The 18,868-nt window shown below is 38.7% G+C and overlaps 1 protein-coding gene across 5 annotated transcripts in view; it reads right to left on the bottom strand.

Annotated features, from left to right (window-relative positions):
- Positions 1 to 1,294: 1,294 nt before the first annotated feature.
- Positions 1,295 to 18,868, bottom strand: part of RFX3 (regulatory factor X3) — a 246,053-nt gene continuing 228,479 nt past the window's right edge. For 4 of the 5 annotated variants that reach the window (XM_083186015.1, XM_083186014.1, XM_083186017.1 and 1 more), the window contains 3 exons: positions 16,513 to 16,666; positions 13,696 to 13,738; positions 1,295 to 2,208 (listed from right to left, as the gene is read on the bottom strand). In XM_083186015.1, coding sequence (XP_083042141.1) covers positions 1,943 to 2,208; positions 13,696 to 13,738; positions 16,513 to 16,666 — 463 coding nt within the window. In that variant the 3' untranslated portion in view covers positions 1,295 to 1,942. The remainder of the gene's footprint in view (positions 2,209 to 13,695; positions 13,739 to 16,512; positions 16,667 to 18,868) is intronic. The other variant, XM_083186016.1, reaches the window with a different exon arrangement.

Raw genomic sequence — 18,868 nt, 5'->3', positions numbered from 1 at the left:
CATTGGGAGAAAGATTGTTGTCTGGAGGCTCGGAAACAGAGTAGACAAAAGGTGATACAGTCAGGATCCCCTACATACACTCATAGCCCGCCTCTGTCTTACATAGGTCTCCTTTGTACTAGTTTAAAGTTAGGCAAGGGACGTGTCTTAGATTACTGTGACATTAATGTGGTTATGGTCTAAGCCTTTGCAATAGAATATTTACCGACTACGGATTTTTATTCTTTGGCATCCTAACCAAAATTCAGGAAAAGTAGTATTTCGGTACAATTAGTGTTAATGAATACAGTAAAAGAAATATACATTTTAAAGCCGATCACATCAGTAACGTTGCTGGAGATACTGCATTTCACCTAACAGTGACTGTTCCAACCGCAAGGAATAGGATTCATATATCCCATCAGCTCTGGGGACGATATAAAAATAGATGTATAGAATCTTAATAATAGTGTTTTACACTTCCAGTCTTCTATAAAAGCACTAAGCACAGCGCCATCTAAAAGCCTGTGAGCTGGAGACATGGCTGGCTGAGCCATTGAGGACTGCGGGAGAGCTTGGTAGTACAGTTACAGCTGCACCTGAGAAAGAAAGCTAGATTGAATGGTAGTCTCAAAAATATAAATATTTTAACATCGGTATCCAGAACAGCTGATCTAAGAACTTGGTTATCAGTTCCCAATCTTAAAATACTATGCAGGTTGCTACATTCCTTGCATTCTATAAATTATATTCTTCACATATTTATGTATATATATGAATCTATATATATATACAGTGTAATAGCAGCAGAATGAACTACTGTTATGAAATAGAGTGTTTCCGGAATAGAAGGAACACAAGCCTCTGACATTGGTTCTTATCTATTCAGCACATTTGTTTCTTTAACCCCATCTTCCCTGAGTTTTTATTTGAATCTTGACACTGCAGAGTTTGGTTCCCATCAGAGAATTTTCCTCCCACTACCATCTTGATCAAAGGCCTTTTTTATGTGATGACCTCACACTTTCGCAAGTCATTAGCAAGCCTTTCAGGGGTGAAGAGGTTAAAGATTAGGTCATCATGTGTCCTTTTGTTATAGTATATACCATCTCCTGTCAGATATGCTGGGAAGCATATCTGATTTGTGCAATGGTACTCATGCACAATCAGTAGTATCCCAACGGAGGAGCTGCTCGTGCGCTTCCAGGTCCTGTAAAATGGAGTAGAAGTTTTGGAGCGATTCCGAACACAAGTAAAAACGCATTGTCGCTAAGTGATCCCCACAGTTTACAAATATCATTCTAAAATAGATGGATACAATTAACGGAAGTTGTTTACTGTTAGACAAAAGCATACTTTTCACTTGTATTACAACTTTAGCTTCCTGCATTGTTTCCTGCAGGTCATGTTGACTATTAGGACACAAAAGAAGATGCTCGAATACTCCTTTGTACAACAGAACAACAGCCAAAACAATTCATACTTATAAATATCTTATCTTACATAGGTATGGGGTTTCCCCATAGTTTTGTCAAGCGTCTGCTGCCGCACCTTTTTCTCCAGTGTGAGTGATCGTTTTCATTTAAAGAAGTGCAACAATGAAAGTAACTACCATAAACACAGCAATAAAATATAAAAAAATTAACAACAAAATTTCATTTTTAAAATAACTCCAGTGGGACATTGAGGAATCATCAATTGTGATACAATTACTCCAAAGAATAACATGAATTTAAAAAAGGAATAACAAAAGCCAAGATTGAAACCAAGCACGAAAAAACCCACTTTGTACACTGCGAGAAGTAAATGAAACTGTGCTTGGGGCAATGTTGAAAAAAAGTTAAGGTCACAATAGGAAAATTTGACAACAGTCGACCTTTAGGCATATTCTGTTCTACTGCCGCATTTTTAAGCCCAACATACATAGATTTATAAATTTCTGTTTTGAAAGCTTTCATATTCACTAGACTGCAGTATAGGTATTCCCAGTGGCACTGCACTGCCGGATGGTTTGAGTGCTTGTGACAATGTGCTCGCTGTGTATTTGGTTCAGAACCAGGCTCTGCTGAACACTGCCCTCCAGTGATGGCTGCATGCAGCCCACCTGGAATGTCTGACCCAACTCTGTCTTCTCTCTCTTGGCTGGAGGCTCTCCAGAGTCATCCATTTCCTCATCCATTTCACTCTCCACTTCGCTGCCCTCATCTGCACAAACAAATAACCATGAAACTAGCACAAAGAGAAAGGGGAAAGTGTGAGAAATACAAATAAATTACTTATCATCTGCATAACCTAATGAAGGCAATAATGCTAAACATTACTTATACGATATATACTTTCAGTTCATTAACATATTGGTTTTACTGGAAATTTAATTAAACACATTGCTTTATCTTAAATGCACATACATTTTTTGGAACAAGTGTTTATAACATTCAAGTAGGATTTTATTTTGCCTTTTGATACAGCGCTGAAATGTTCCTACATACAAATTAATCTGACAACTTCTTAAGCAAAGTAGATGGAGCTCCAAATTCAAGATGAATTCCAAACAAGTGAGTCTTTTAGTAGACTAGGGGGTAAATACTAAAGCTTCTAAAAAGTGAAAAGAGGTGATGTTGTCATAGCAACCAATCAGATTCTGTATATCATTGTCTAGGATGCAATAGCAAAATGACAGACAGAATCTGATTGGTTATTATAGGCAACAACACCTCTTTTCAATTTGAAAAGCTTTAGTAAATTTACCCCTAGGAAGGTACAGTATCAAGTATTATACTGTATATACCCATGTATACAGGCATTACTCAAATGACTATCAAAAGTCTGTTGCCAAACAAGGGCAGTAAAATTTAATTTTCCAACATTTAAGTCTCATTTATTTACTCTACTCAGGGAGCACAAAGATGCAAATAAAAAAAACAAGTTTAAATACATTAGGGACTCAAACCGGAGCCAACACTGGAGTGGCAGTGTCATCATAGTGTGACAAGTTAATGATATCATCAAGGTGAGTCTATGCTGCTAATACAAAACATGGCTTCCAGTTCATGCCTGGAAACCATATATATATATATATATATATATATATATATATATATATATATATATATATAAAAAAAAAAACTAACAACCAATAAAAATACAGCTAGCGGTTGCCACAGCAAGAAAGAAAACTTTGGTAGAACACAGCAACGTTTCAAAGCAGTCACATATTGCCAGCTGCACATGTTTCTGTAAAGGTCCATACACACTGGGCGATTATGCTCAGCGTGTATGGACACCGATGCCTGCTGTCATCGCTGGGGGGAAAGCTGCTCAGTGCATACACACTGAGCCGCTTTCCACCTGCCTGGCGCTGTCAGCGGGGGGCAGACGGCTTTGCATAGCACATCACTATGCAAAGCCGTCCACAATGTCCTTTCCCGGCAATGATGCAGGAGCATGCATCACCGCTCATCGCCAGGCCATACACACTGGGCGGTTTTGAGCTGAAAGCCGCTCAAACTGGGCGATTTTGAGCTGGAAGCCGCTCAAAACACCAAGTGTGTATGGGCCTTTAGTCAACACAGCCTACACAAGTATAAAGCACCTTATCTAAAGGGCTATACAGTAAATAATAAATGTCAATCACTGTAGCACATAAGCAGATCAACATCATACACAGAAAAAAAAGATATATTAATCAATATAAGGTTTCATAGTTAATGACATAAACAAATCAGCATACAATTCTATGTAAATTACTACAACACATTAGGAACATAGAGTGCCAATAAAGACTAGACAAATCAAAACAAAAAATGTATTACAAAAACTGTAACTGGAATGAGATAAACCCTCACTAAGGCCAAAAGGAGATATGCAAGGGTTTGTAATACAGTCTGAGTTTGGCGGCTATGTGGGATGCCGAATGAAATCAGATTTTTTGAAGTGGCAATCATTTACAAGACATTGTTTTGCCTTTTAAATGATTGCTGCTTTAAAAAAATTGTCCGAGTTCGGACAGCAAATTCAGACAATATTACATCCCGTAGATGGTGTTTTATATTATGGATTCACACTTTCTAGTTGTAACAATCTAGTCTCTCTGTCATCTCCTAAGGTCTAAGGACTAAGGTCTTCAAAATGACAGGTAACTACTTGATTGACCTTCTGCTAATTTACTGTTGGTCTGATGGTGAAGTTATCCTCTCACAAAACTGATATAAATCATAAATCACAAAACTGTTAGTGCAGGTAAGCACATGCTTCATAAGAATTCTGTGGCATGAATAGGCATGTGAGATGTAGAGCGAATTAAAGGCCAATATTTTTATAAGCTATATAATTGGACCGACTTTGAGGAGAAAAGTACTGATGAAAAGCATCCTTTGCTGTTGTTCTTATAACGATATAAAAGAGACTAAAACATTGAAATTTCATTGGGCTACCAGTCTGGTTACTGACATTTGAAAGTCCTGTGAGTGCCGCCCATATATGTGGTTATTGTGTTGGATTCATGTGGATCCTGGAAGGGCACCAAGGCAAGGTAAAATTCATGCTTTATGGTGGATTGCTGTTCTATCGGATTAATATATATAGTGCATCTGGAAAGTTTCCCTCAAAATTGAACACACAATACCCCATGATGACAACATGAAAGTTTTGGGGAGATTTTGCCCAATTTATTAAAAATAAGAAAAACAAAGAAATCACATGTACAGCCTTTGCCATGAAGCTCAAAATTTAGCTCAATTGCATCTTGTTTCTAATGATCATCTTTGATACAGATTAATTGGAGTCCACCTGTGGTAAATTCAGTTAATTGTACATGATTTGGTAAGGCAAACATCTGTCTATATAAGGTCCATATCAGAGCACAAACCAAGCATGGAACTGTATGTAGAGCTCCGTGACAAGAGCTCTACAAACAGGAGATTTGTCAAGGCACAAATCTGGGGAAGGGTAAAGAAAAATACATGCTGCTTTGAAAGTTCCAATGAGCACAGTAGCCTACATCATCCGTAAATGGAAGAAGTTCAAAATGACCAGGACTCTTCCAAGAGCTGTCCAGACCTCTAAACTTTGCAATCAGGTGAGTAGGGCCAGGTGAAGGAGGTGACCAAGTACCTGATGGTAACTCTGTCAGCAATTCTCTGTGGAGAGAGGAGAACCTTCAAGACGGACAACCATCTCTGCAACAATCCACCAATCAGGCCTGTATGGCAGAGTGGCCGACAAAAGCTACTCCTTAGTAAAAGCACATGGCAGCCCACCTGGAGTTTGCCAAAATGAACCTGAAAGACTCTCAGACCATGAGAAACAAAATTCTCTGGTCTGAGGAGACAAAGACTGAACTGTTGATGTGAATACCAGGCGTTATGTCTGGAGGAAACCAGGCCAATACTATTGCTACAGTGAAGCATGGTGGTGGCAGCATCAAGCTCTGGGGATATTTTTTTAGCTGTAGGAACTGGGAGACTAGTCACAATAGAGGGAAAGATGAATCCAACAATGTACAGAGTAATGAGTAATGGGCTCTTGACCTCAGACTAGGGTGACGGGCTATCTTTCAGCAGGACAATAACACTAAGCACACAGTCAAGATACCAAAGGAGTAGCTTCAGGAAAACTCTGTGAATGTCCTTGAATGGCCTAGCCAGAGCCAGAATTGAATCCGATTGAACATCTCTGGACAGATCTGAAAATGCACCAACGCTTCCCATCCAACCTGCTGGAGCTCGAGAGGTGCTGCAAGGAGGGATATTTGAAGCTGCTCAAAGATAAGTGTGCCAAGCTTGTGTCATCATATTTAAAAAGACTTGAGGCCGTAATTGCGCCAAAGTTGCATCAACAAAGTTATAAACAAAGGCTGTGAATACTTATGTACAGGGATTCAGTATTGAATCCCGGCGGTCGGGATCCCGGCGTTCAGAATCCCGACGCCGGAATCCCGACCGCCGAAATCCCGACAAGGGGGGGACGTGGATCGCCCCCCCTTGCGGGCTCGCTGCGCTCGCCATGCAGCGGGCCCGGTGCCTCGCTACGCTCGGCACACTAATTTATTCTCCCTCCAGGGGTGTCGTGGACACCCCCGAAGGGAGAAAGTGTCGGGATTTCGGAGGTCGGGATTCCGGCGTCGGGATTCTGAACGCCGGGATCCCGACCGCCGGGATCTTAACTGCATCCCATGTACAGTACATGTGATTTCTTAGTATTTTTTATTTTTAATAAATTTGCAAAAATCTAACAAAAACTTTTTTCATGATCTCATTTTAAGGTATTGGGGCAGATGTATACAAACCCTAAGCCTGGCGAAGAGATAACATGGAGAAAAAGTGGAAGGAGATAACACACCAGCCAATCAACTGTGTTTGAAAAATGACAGTTGAGAGTTGATTGATCTCCTTGCGTTATCTCCTTCCACTTTATCTCCACTTTTTATCCACTTTATCTCTTCACTGGGGTTAATACATCTGCCCTATTACAATGTACAATATCTCCAGAGTTTGCGCTATGCTGTGTTGGTCGCTTGATAACACTTGATCTCCTACTAGAGAGACCGAAAAGCCAATATCCAAACCAGAAGTGTTATATAGCGCCCTATATATTTAGTCAGGATATTTCCTGTCTTTCCTTTACAATATCAAATGGACCATAAACAATTTTTAAAGTAGAAAACATTTATTTAAAACATTTAAAACAGAAACCTCATAATATCATATGGAAGGTTTTTCTAGTACAGGTGTATTCTTTGGTTTATGGATCACAATAGCAGTCAATGGTTACCCAACGCGTTTCGTCTCTTTATGAGACTTCATCAGGGGTGCAAAACAGTATTGTAGTAGATCTACAAAGAGTAGAACATAATTTTAAAAAAAAATTTTTTTTTTTTTTTTTTAAATAACATAGTATAACATAGCATAGGAAAGACAAGTACAAGTATATACAATTGTACGTAATATTCGGAATCAAATTCAGAGGGAATAGGAAGAGGAGAACAGAGGGAGACATAAGGATGTAAATAATTTTGACATAAATATATTTTGACAACATCTGATTCTTTTGTCATATCTTAAAGAGACAGGTAGGGAACGAGAAAAACTCTGCACCCAAAGCTGATAATAGGTGTGAAAAAGACACCTCTATATAATTTAATAGAATATGGTGGTACTGTACCTTCTTAGGTCTCTTAATCAATAATTTTTTTGTACAACTGAGGTGGTGAATGGTCCGGTTATAGATTCAAAATAGTTTACTAAAAATAACTATAAATACAAATGTAAGAGTTTATCTATGATCCCCAATTGGTTATTAAATGATAATTGTTTAGGGTACTATACCTTAATAAATCCTTTAATACTAATAAATTAGTTGATAAGTAGTGCAAGTTCAAGCTTTTTGGCTGGAATAAATAAATAACATTTACAATCTCATGGGGCTATTCTTAATCATATTAAATTTTATTTATTTAAGGAGTGGTAATTAAATAATTACCTATAGTGGAATAGAATTAAGATCATAATTTTTCTATTCCACTATAGGTAATTATTTAATTACCACTCCTTAAATAAATAAAATTTAATATGATTAAGAATAGCCCCATGAGATTGTAAATGTTATTTATTTATTCCAGCCAAAAAGCTTGAACTTGCACTACTTATCAACTAATTTATTAGTATTAAAGGATTTATTAAGGTATAGTACCCTAAACAATTATCATTTAATAACCAATTGGGGATCATAGATAAACTCTTACATTTGTATTTATATTTATTTTTAGTAAACTATTTTGAATCTATAACCGGACCATTCACCACCTCAGTTGTACAAAAAAATTATTGATTAAGAGACCTAAGAAGGTACAGTACCACCATATTCTATTAAATTATATAGAGGTGTCTTTTTCACACCTATTATCAGCTTTGGGTGCAGAGTTTTTCTCGTTCCCTACCTGTCTCTTTAAGATATGACAAAAGAATCAGATGTTGTCAAAATATATTTATGTCAAAATTATTTACATCCTTATGTCTCCCTCTGTTCTCCTCTTCCTATTCCCTCTGAATTTGATTCCGAATATTACGTACAATTGTATATACTTGTACTTGTCTTTCCTATGCTATGTTATACTATGTTATTTAAAAAAAAAAAAAAAAAATTTTTTTTTAAAATTATGTTCTACTCTTTGTAGATCTACTACAATACTGTTTTGCACCCCTGATGAAGTCTCATAAAGAGACGAAACGCGTTGGGTAACCATTGACTGCTATTGTGATCCATAAACCAAAGAATACACCTGTACTAGAAAAACCTTCCATATGATATTATGAGGTTTCTGTTTTAAATGTTTTAAATAAATGTTTTCTACTTTAAAAATTGTTTATGGTCCATTTGATATTGTAAAGGAAAGACAGGAAATATCCTGACTAAATATATAGGGCGCTATATAACACTTCTGGTTTGGACATCTGCCCTATTGTTTGTAGAATTTTGAGGGGAAAATCATTTATTCCATTTTAAAATAAGGCTATAACATAACAAGGGGCCTTATTTTGGTTCATTCTTTCTGACAAAATCCTTCTTAGATGGACAAAACCATGTGCACTGCAGGGGGGGCAGATGTAACATGTGCAGAGAGAATTAGATTTGGGTGAGTAATTTTGTTTCTGTGCAGGGAAAATACTGACTGCTTTATTTTTACACTGCAATATAGATCTCACTTTGAAGTAAAACCCCACCCAAATCTAATTGTCTCTGCACATGTTACATCTGCCCCACCTGCAGTGCACATGGTTTTGCCCATCTAAGAAGGATTTTGTCAGAAAGAATGAACCAAAATAAGGCCCAAAATGTGGAAAAAGTGAAGCGCTGTGAATACTTTCTGGATGCACTGTATTTTTTCCTAAGAATAATGAGACTTTGACCCTGTTTTCTCATTCAGCTTTACAATAAACATATCTAACATGACAATAAAGTGAAATTTCCCATGATAACAATCTTAAAAGAAACAAGTAAACAGGCCCCTATTTACATTTTATTACAGATTCTACAATAGTAAGACATGTTCACACAGCGCAACCAGGCCATTAACTGATGATTGGCAGGTCATGATCACTGAGAAGACATCAAAATCCAACTGTAAAATATCCTACAGTATGCTGAGGATTGCAGGTTACTTAGAATTAATAGAAAGAAGGCCTAAGGGGCAGGTTTATTAAGCTTGGAGAAGAGATAAACTGGAGATAAAGTGGAGAAAAGGTAAAAGGAGATAAAGCACCAGCCAATCAGCTGTGTTTGAAAAAGACAGTTGGGAGTTGATTGGCTGGTGCTTTATCTCATTTTACCTTTTCTCCGCTTTATCTCCAGTTTATCTCTTCTCCAAGCTTAATAAATCTGCCCCTAAGTGAGAAATCTGCTCCTAATTAGGAGGGCTATAGGCAGCCCTGTAGAATAATGGTTGCTGCAGACCAATGGTTTCAATGGCTATGTAAAAGTAATGAGGTAGGCACTAGGAGAGATCCTTATTACTGGCAACACAGTGGATATTATGAACATTGTTTAATACAGCAATACTTCCAACAAATCTGTGTATAAAAATGAAACCTTTCTTATGTGTAAAGAATTTGGGCTGTACAGTATTAGAAAGTAGGGAATACACATACTGCATGTCTACTTGTTGTATCTCTATTAACTGGCACACAATATAAATTACATTTAATGTGTAAAATGTACACTTATACGGATGTATGAGTACTCCTTGTTATTTATGTATTTGAAGCTCCACTGCCCACCCATCATTCAGGTGACCATATACAGGGTTGAACTGGCCCACCGGAGTACAGGGCCCCACCCCTACCTCTAGGGAATTTTGTACTGTGAAGTGCTGTAATTAATCATCATTATCATGCACTAGCAGAATCTACTATATATATATATATATATATATATATATATATATATATATATATATGGAACAATCCAAGCAGGCAGTGGCACTCCGTGGACTTAGTGAAAAAGAATTTATTTGGAAGTGACCGACGTTTCGGGGACTGGATACCCCTTTGTCAAGGTGTACACCTTGACAAAGGGGTATCCAGTCCCCGAAACGTCGGTCACTTCCAAATAAATTCTTTTTCACTAAGTCCACAGAGTGCCACTGCCTGCTTGGATTGTTCCCTACATCTACCTACCTGGAGGCACCCGAGGCAATTGCAACTTATAGCGGAGTGCCAGGCTGAATATCTCCCTATATATATCTATATATATATATATATATATATATATTCATACACACAGAATTGTAGGGGCTCTGCACTCACTAAATTAACTGAGATTTAGTTCATGAATTGATCAATGTATTTAAGCGTGCAGCCCCCTTCACGGGACCCCACTTTTCTGCAGGTCCTAACACTATTGCTGAAAATGGCTACAATACACATAGATATCACATTAATGTTTGATTCCAGGCATGCTTTCTGGTCTAAAGCTCACAGCAGATAGTCATTAGGTCATCATATATATATATATATATATATATATATATATATATATAAACAGTAGCTGTCCGGCACTCCAAGAACCAGGTATACTTGGACGGGTGCCCCCAAAAACTGGCCTGGCAAAAAGCCGCAGGTCAGCTCCAAATAGCACACTTTAGGCAAAGTGGCACTCACATCACTGGCAAAAGGACGACACATAGTCATACGTCTTCAATCAATGTTACGGTATTTTATTGATACCGTCTTCAGGATATGACATACAGTATAAAACACTCACCTTAAATAACATAACTACCCAGTGATCACACACACGCCGGCAGCCGCACGCCACACTCGCCGTCCAACACGGGGGCAGGGGAGACGCACGGGACGTCAGGACGCATGCAGGCGTAACCTGGCAACCAGCCACCATGACGTACGGCGCGAGGGGACGCCAGCCAGTAACCCCTAGCAACCGTTAGTTTATTGTATATGTGTAATGACTAAGACACAGAAGAGCAAATATATACAAATGGAAAAAGGCGCAATATCAAAAATACATAAAGAAATGTGTCAGAGAAACAGTATAATATCATACATAGTAAGCAATAATAAATGCAATGTAGCAAAAAGAAAACAGAAATAGCATAGTTTCTCACGTTAAAGAAAAGATTCTCAAATAATGTCATAAACTTCTAGGAGCAATATCAAGCAATCTCTGGTCATGTTATAAATCAGTATATAATGAATCAATCGATATTATTTTCATAAAAAACATGACAAAGATAAATACTCATCGAGCCCTTTTGGGCTAATAGTATTAAGATGATGAATCCATAAATTCTCGCATTTAAGCAAGGCTAGATTGCGGTCACCACCTCGCCTCAAAGGTGCCACCCAGTCTATCATTCTATATTTCAAGCTAGACAGAGGATGTTTGAACTGAGCAAAGTGTCTAGTGACAGGCTGTTCGCTGACACCACTCATGATCGCAGCCTTGATAGCAGATCTGTGTGCTGCCATACGGTCCTTGAACCTACATTGTGTCAATGTAGGACAAGCCGCATGGGCACACGATCTGATAGAATTACAATCCAGTGGGTACTTGATACGATAGACTTTACCCGTATGTGGGTGACAGAACTCATTACCACTAATGAGAAATTTGCAAGTGGTACATTGGCATCTCGTGCAACCCAATTTTTTCTTCAAAAAAGATTTAGAAGGCTCTTTGCCCATCCCTGCCACATCTGATTTTACTAGTAAATCTCTAAGGTTCCTGTTCCTCTGGAAACCGGGCATAATAGAATGATCTTGCAGACCCAACGTATTGTCCGATTGGACCAAAGGCCATGACTTTTTATTAATTTTGGTAATCTGCTCAGATTGGGTATTAAATTTAGATACAAACGGTATCCTGTTGCTCAAAGATTTTTTATGGCGCTGTCTTAATAAATCACTTCTTGGTAAAGACAGAGTTTTCATCTTGTTTTTTAACAGTATGGACCTGTCATAACCCCTTAGGCAAAATTTATCAATGAGAATATCAATCTGTAGGCTGGAGACACTGGGATCACTATTGATCCGACAGACCCCACACCTTGGGCATTCAGGCTGTGCGGAGGATCTTGGCATCCAACTCTGAATTTAAACCTGTCTTTATTGATTTTTTATTGCAATTACTGTTGTTTGTTCTTACAAAAAATTATTTTTTATTTGATGGGTCTTTTTATTTACAGGTGTCTTGGTGTGCCATGGGCAGTTCTGTGGCCCCCAGCTATGCCAACTGTTTTATATTTGGTATAGAGCATGACATTTTCTTTTCTGATTCCAGTATTAGTGCATTTGTTTTATTTTATTCTCGTTTTATCGATGATTTATTTCTAATCTGGACTGGCCCTCAACAAACCTTTCTGGATTTGATAGAACGTCATAATGCATCTGATAGTACTGTTAAATTGACTGCGACCATGAACCAATGCCAGATTAGTTATCTGGATGTATTGGTATCATGTAAGGATGGTGTCATCTCCACATCAGTATTCACCAAGATAACAGACAGGAATACTTTCCTTCATAGGACGAGCTGCCATCCTGATAAACTTAAACTTGGCTTACCGTATTCGCAGATGGTTCGCATCTGTCAGATCAATAGTGATCCCGGTGTCTCCAACCTACAGATTGATATTCTCATTGATAAATTTTGCCTAAGGGGTTTTCTTTTTGCTACATTGCATTTATTATTGCTTACTATGTATGATATTATACTGTTTCTCTGATACATTTCTTTATGTATTTTTGATATTGCGCCTTTTTCCATTTGTATATATTTGCTCTTCCGTGTCTTAGTTTATTGTACATGTGTAATGACTAACGGTTGCTAGGGGTTACCGGCTGGCGTCCCCTCGCGCCGTACGTCATGATGGCTGGTTGCCAGGTTACGCCTGCGTGCGTCCTGACGTCCCGTGCGTCTCCCCCGCCCCTGTGTTGGACGCTGAGTGGGCGCGCGGCTGCCGACGTGTGTGTGATCACTGGGTAGTTATGTTATTTAAGGTGAGTGTTTTATACTGTATGTCATATCCTGAAGACGGTATCAATAAAATACCGAAACGTTGATTGAAGACGTATGACTACGTGTTGTCCTTTTGCCAGTGACGTGAGTGCCACTTTGCCTAAAGTGTGCTATATATATATATATATATATATATATATAGTCACTAGGTCAACACTATGAAGGTTGACTTACATCAGGTTGACCACTAAAGGTCGACAGGGCTTACAGAAATACAGACAGGTGATTAAGAAAATGGCTTTTGCAACCTCTTGCACATTCACTGTTCATAAAGTAAACCCTTTTGGTTTAAAAAAGGGGACAGCGAGTCATTAGCAGAGGAGGTGCATAACTGGAAGCAGGCACAGAGGAAGCTTGAGCTCTTCACATTTTTGGGTAGCTTTGTAGTATTGAAAAGTAAACAAAAGTCAATACAGAGAATCCACAATTACCACATACCTCAGCAAATGACAGTATTAGGATTTGTAATTCATGGTTAATAATTTAGCTAGAGAAATGTTTTCCAATATTCTAAGAAAGTAAATCTAATAATAAATGGCATTACATAATGACAGAACTACAGGGGTAATAAATAACAGCAGTATGGCTCAGTAATTAGGAGTGGATGTCATGCACAGAAGAGCATGCAAAATACAAAGTAATCATGTTGGTACATGTAAGAAATTACGGTTGAGGGATAATTACCTTTTTCCATATTTCCAGGAGATGCATCATTTAAGTCACCAAACTACAATAAATAAATAAATAAATGCATGTGCTGTCAATGCAAACTGTTCAAAGTATAACTCATACTTATGATTTACCAAAAAAAAACACATTTTATAATTTACTAAAATGAATCAAAATATATTTGACTTAGAATTAGGCCATATTATTTTCAATTCTTATTATGTAAATTGTAAACACGCACACAGATATATATATATATATATACTGTATATAAACACACACACACACACACACACAGTATATGTGTGTGTGTGTTTACAATTTACGTAATAATAATAATAATGTGGGAAAAGTGTATTGCCGTGAAAGGAGATTATATTGAAAAAAAAATGGTGAAAAATGGTGAAAAATGTTCATCTTCATTCTTAACAAATGTACTTATTAATCCACCCTCATGTGTGTGTGTGTGTGTATATATATATATATATATATATATATATATATAAGCAGGGATGTGTGCCCGGCACTCAGGACTGGGGTGAATGCTGCCTTGACTGTCTCTGGTGCCCTCACAGTGGAGGTGTAGCAACCTCCTGGTATATCAATGAGCAAGAAGCGGCACTCGGAGGCTTGTAAACGGTAAAGCAGGTGGGATTAACTTTAATCCATGCGCAGATAAAGGTGACATTTCTGGGCACGGAGGCCCCGTCTTCAGACAAAGTAGTGCATTACTTTGTCTGAAGACAGGGCCGCCGTGCCCCGAAACGTCACCTTTATCTGTGCATGGATTAAAGTTAATCCCACCTGCTTTACCGTTTACAAGCCTCCGAGTGCCGCTTCTTGCTCATTATATATATATATATATATATAAATAATCTTGATAGACAGCACTTCCAGTTGTCTTAGAAAACGAGGTGCCTTCTGCACTAGAGATCGCAGTGGAGTCTAGTGTATATAAACTGCATTCAGCGGCACTCTCCAATAAAACACTTGCACAATAATTTAATGCAATGTTTCGATGTCTTTATTTTCACATCATCATCAGGCATCATTGCCTGATGACGATGTGAAAATAAAGACATCGAAACGTTGCATTAAATTATTGTGCAAGTGTTTTATTGGAGAGTGCCGCTGAATGCAGTTTATATATATATTTGCCTGATGACGATGTGAAAATAAAGACATCGAAACGTTGCATTAAATTATTGTGCAAGTGTTTTATTGGAGAGTGAAGCAGAGACGGACGGCACTCAGGTGATAGTGAAAAAAACCCAAAGTAGGTTTATTGGTGCATACAGGCAACGTTTCGGGGCTGCACCCCTTGGATATATATATATATATATATATTTTTTTTTTAAATATATATATATATATATATATATATATATATAGTCTAAAACATGTGAAATGTTTATAATTATGTTTACATTCTTTTAAGCTGTCTGAGGTATGAGATTCATTAGGTTGACAGTGTCTGGGTTGACAGTCGATAAGTCAACGACAGGCAGTAGGTCGACACATGAAAAAGGTCGGCATGCATTAGGTTGACATGGTCTACAGGTCGACATGAAAAGGGTCATGACTTTTTTTTTTTTTACTGACTTGTTCATACTTTACTATTCCAGTAAGCATAGAGGGAGAATATAATAATGCGCAGCGCACCAGGCGAAGGCATAAGGTACACTAAATGGTGTCCATGTTGACAGACACACAAAAATCCTTAAAACTCATGCTGACCTTTTACCATGTCGACCTTTTGCTTGTGTCGACCTTTTGACCAGGCTAAAGCATGCTGATGTTTTTCAGGTGTGGACCTTCTACCTGTTGACAAATACTGGTCGACCTATACACTGTTGACCTAATGATCCACATCCATTTGTGACCCTTGATGCTCCCAAATAAACAGAATGAGTGGTAATAGATTTCCATAAGTGTTCTACTTTAACTGACATCTAGAAGGACACTATGGGGTGTATTCAATGTGGCCGGTGAGGGGGTTAAACAGCAGGGATCGCCGAAAACAAGCCATCCTCACTGTTTAACCCCTGCACTGGCCAATCACCCTATTCAACGTTCCGGGACAATCCACTCTGTCAGAGGAGAGCGAGGATTCCCCCAAACAGTGAAACTCGTGGCTAATGCAGGGAGCCCACTGCATTTAGCTGCAAGCCTCGCTGTTTTAGCGGGCGCATACGTCGTTTCCCCCTCGCTCCAAAAACCTAACAAAGGGGTCAGTTGATTACTGACCCTGCGAGCTGTGACAGCTCGCAGAAAGTATTGAATACACCCCTATGGTGGAAATGAAATAGGGTGAGAGAATCAGAAGTTGAAATATTTAGTAGGAAATTTAGTTTTTTTTAAAGCGGCAATCATTTACACTGCAAAATCAAACTGGTTTCACTTTCTGATTCTCTCACCCTATTACATTTTACCTGTGAGGTGGATTTAATGGCTGTACTAAACAACATGAAGCAGTAAAAACAGTGGACTAGTGGAGAGGTTGCCCAGTCAGGTTTAAGGTAGCATTTATCAAGTGCATTCTATAAAATTATACGTAGCAGCTGATTGGTTGTTGAAGGGCAAATCCACTGGCTCACTTCTTCATTGCTTAATTCGCCTGTCTCAGAATGAGTCATTTTAAAATTGAGTACTAGTGCGGGGATGCATACAAAGTATAAAACTGAAATAAACTTCAAAAAGATATTTCACTGCTAGAATATAATCTTTTTTTGATGGCTTTTATCTATAAGTAATAAGGACTATATACAGAAATACTACAGGACTGCTCAAAAACAGAAGCCATCCAATGAAATCATTTGTTAACTAACTTACCTCTCCCATGACTGCTATTGGAGATTCTCCAGTTGCCTGGGCAACCCTGTGTTCAACTAAATAAAACATGTATTCATCGTAGAGAAGGCGAATCAGATGGAAAGAGCCAAAGCTAGCAGCACTGCGCAAGGTTAAGTCGCGAATAACCATGGAACTGTTTAAGAAACAAAGATCCATAGATTTGAACGTTAGCATTCCACATGCATTTTTTCAGTATTCCCACTAACATGCAAACTCTTAAAGACATGCCTTTTTTTTTATTATATACAGTAAAGCAAATTTGCTTTCCATCACTAAACAAAATGGTTACAGTTAAGATAAATTGGTTTTCACATATAATTATATATTCGTCCAATAAATTTACAACGTAACGTTGATACTAAAGCAAATTAAACAGATAAAATGATTGCAGTTTAATACATTCTACAAATTTTAGATTCCATTTTGTACTAGTGTAAAGCACCAAAAAGAACAATCCTGGACTGTTAGTTGCTGCAGTAGGGTGCACCGCAAGCTTACATGGTTAGCAGTAGAAAACATTGTCAGTATAATGTGAGATCCTTGTACTTTCTTGACTATACCGCGCAGCACACAGACCAATGTGTAACTGTACAGGAGCAGGATATTATACAGTTAGTGTTAAAACCACTTCAACTAAGTTTTCCAAAACTTTGTTAGCAGATTTCCACTTAGGATAAGGGAAAGGATCACCAGAAAACCATGCAGTCACTTGGGCCCATCTCTCTATTACAGTAGAGATACTATCGGCAATATCTTATTATCCCCGAAAAGAAATTGTAAGCAAAAACTTTACACCCAAAGGTGGCGATACCCTTTAATGCGGTATCATTTTTGATACATTGGAAAATGCGGTAAAACCGGGGTTTTACCGCATTTTCCGTTTGATACATCTCGCCCTATAAGTAATGTGGTTCTACAAACTTCATCTACATCAGCAGATCACAATCATAAAAGGGGAAGGCTACAGAGAGTCTCTGCATATAATATACTGTTGGAGGAAGTACCGTGAAAGGTACACACCAAGGACGCTTACATATGGGATGAGTTTTCTCTAATAATAAGCTTTCAGATTGGACACTGTGGCAGATATTACTGTTATTTTTTAGCAGCAGAAATGTTTCCTTCTACATATGTCCTAGCACATTGTTGTTGTAGCCGTGCCAAACAGCCAAACTTGTTATGCCAGGTTAGACGAGATTTTTCTAGAATTTGTTTTGCGTTTTTTTACTGAAAATTGCATCGTAGTTGCAACAATGTGATTAGGGCATACAAGTAGACTGTGCTGATTCATTTGATATGGGATATTTGCATATTGTGTGAGAATGAGTCACTAAATCTGTACAAGAATTGCTACGATGTAGTGGCTGCAGCTTTTTCCCATGCCAAGTTCAGTTGTACTTCATATACTCACTCGCACACAGATATAAATGTGCCACATATCAAATCAATCAGCACAGTCTCAGAGTGTGATTAAGATGAATTTTTGGTTAAATAGATACAAAAAAACACCCAGTCAGTGGCGTAACTACCGTGGGTGCAGGGGGTGCAGCTGCTATGGGGCCCGAGCTGTTTCCAGGGCCCGCAGCTCCCCCTGCACACACGTTAGTCTGCCCTCAAAGCTTAAGACTTGGTCCTCCCTGCCGGAGCAGAGCCAGCACCTCCCGGCTACTGTAAGCAGCAGCCTCGGAGGATGTAGCGGCGGCACCCTACCCCGACCCCCCCACAAAGTTTTCACTAGCCTGTCACTGTCAGGTGGCAGGCCTCGCTTCGGGCTTCTGTCTGAGACGCAATTCACGGACATTTAGGGGGCGGGGCTTAATGCCGGGAAGGCCCCGCCCCCATCAGAGACCTCTCTGGCTGACTTGCTGTTATAAGGTAACTTTCTCTCAACTCCCTTCCTAGTTCTTCCTTCTCTCTACACCTTCACTCAATTAATCTCTCTCAATCCAAGTGAAGCAACCAGTGTTTTCATGTCACTGACACTAATAGGATTTTAAAATGTTTATAATCTGGACATACTTTAGCACCTTGATTTTATCTGAGTTAGGATAGAGGGGCTTCCTGTGTGTGTACTTTCCCCACAAGTAATAGCTGACTGCCCCTACTACTGTAAGCAGGGTGGTCTGCCAAATGACTATAGGTGTACAACTGCTACCTCTTTTGTGTGTGTGGGTGTGTGACACCCAGAAACCACCTCCCAGCTGTGTAACCCCTTTCCTTTTGTGTGACACCCTGTGCTTCCCCCCTGTCGCCACCTTGTGTGACACTGTACACCCCCTATCCATGTGTGTGTTACACCCTATAACATCCTCCTCACTGTATGTTACACTGTACA

Source organism: Crinia signifera, chromosome 1 (genome assembly GCF_055691185.1).
Source record: "Crinia signifera chromosome 1, ASM5569118v1, whole genome shotgun sequence".
Taxonomy (NCBI): domain Eukaryota; kingdom Metazoa; phylum Chordata; class Amphibia; order Anura; family Myobatrachidae; genus Crinia; species Crinia signifera.
This window is presented reverse-complemented; position numbering and strand designations above follow the sequence as displayed.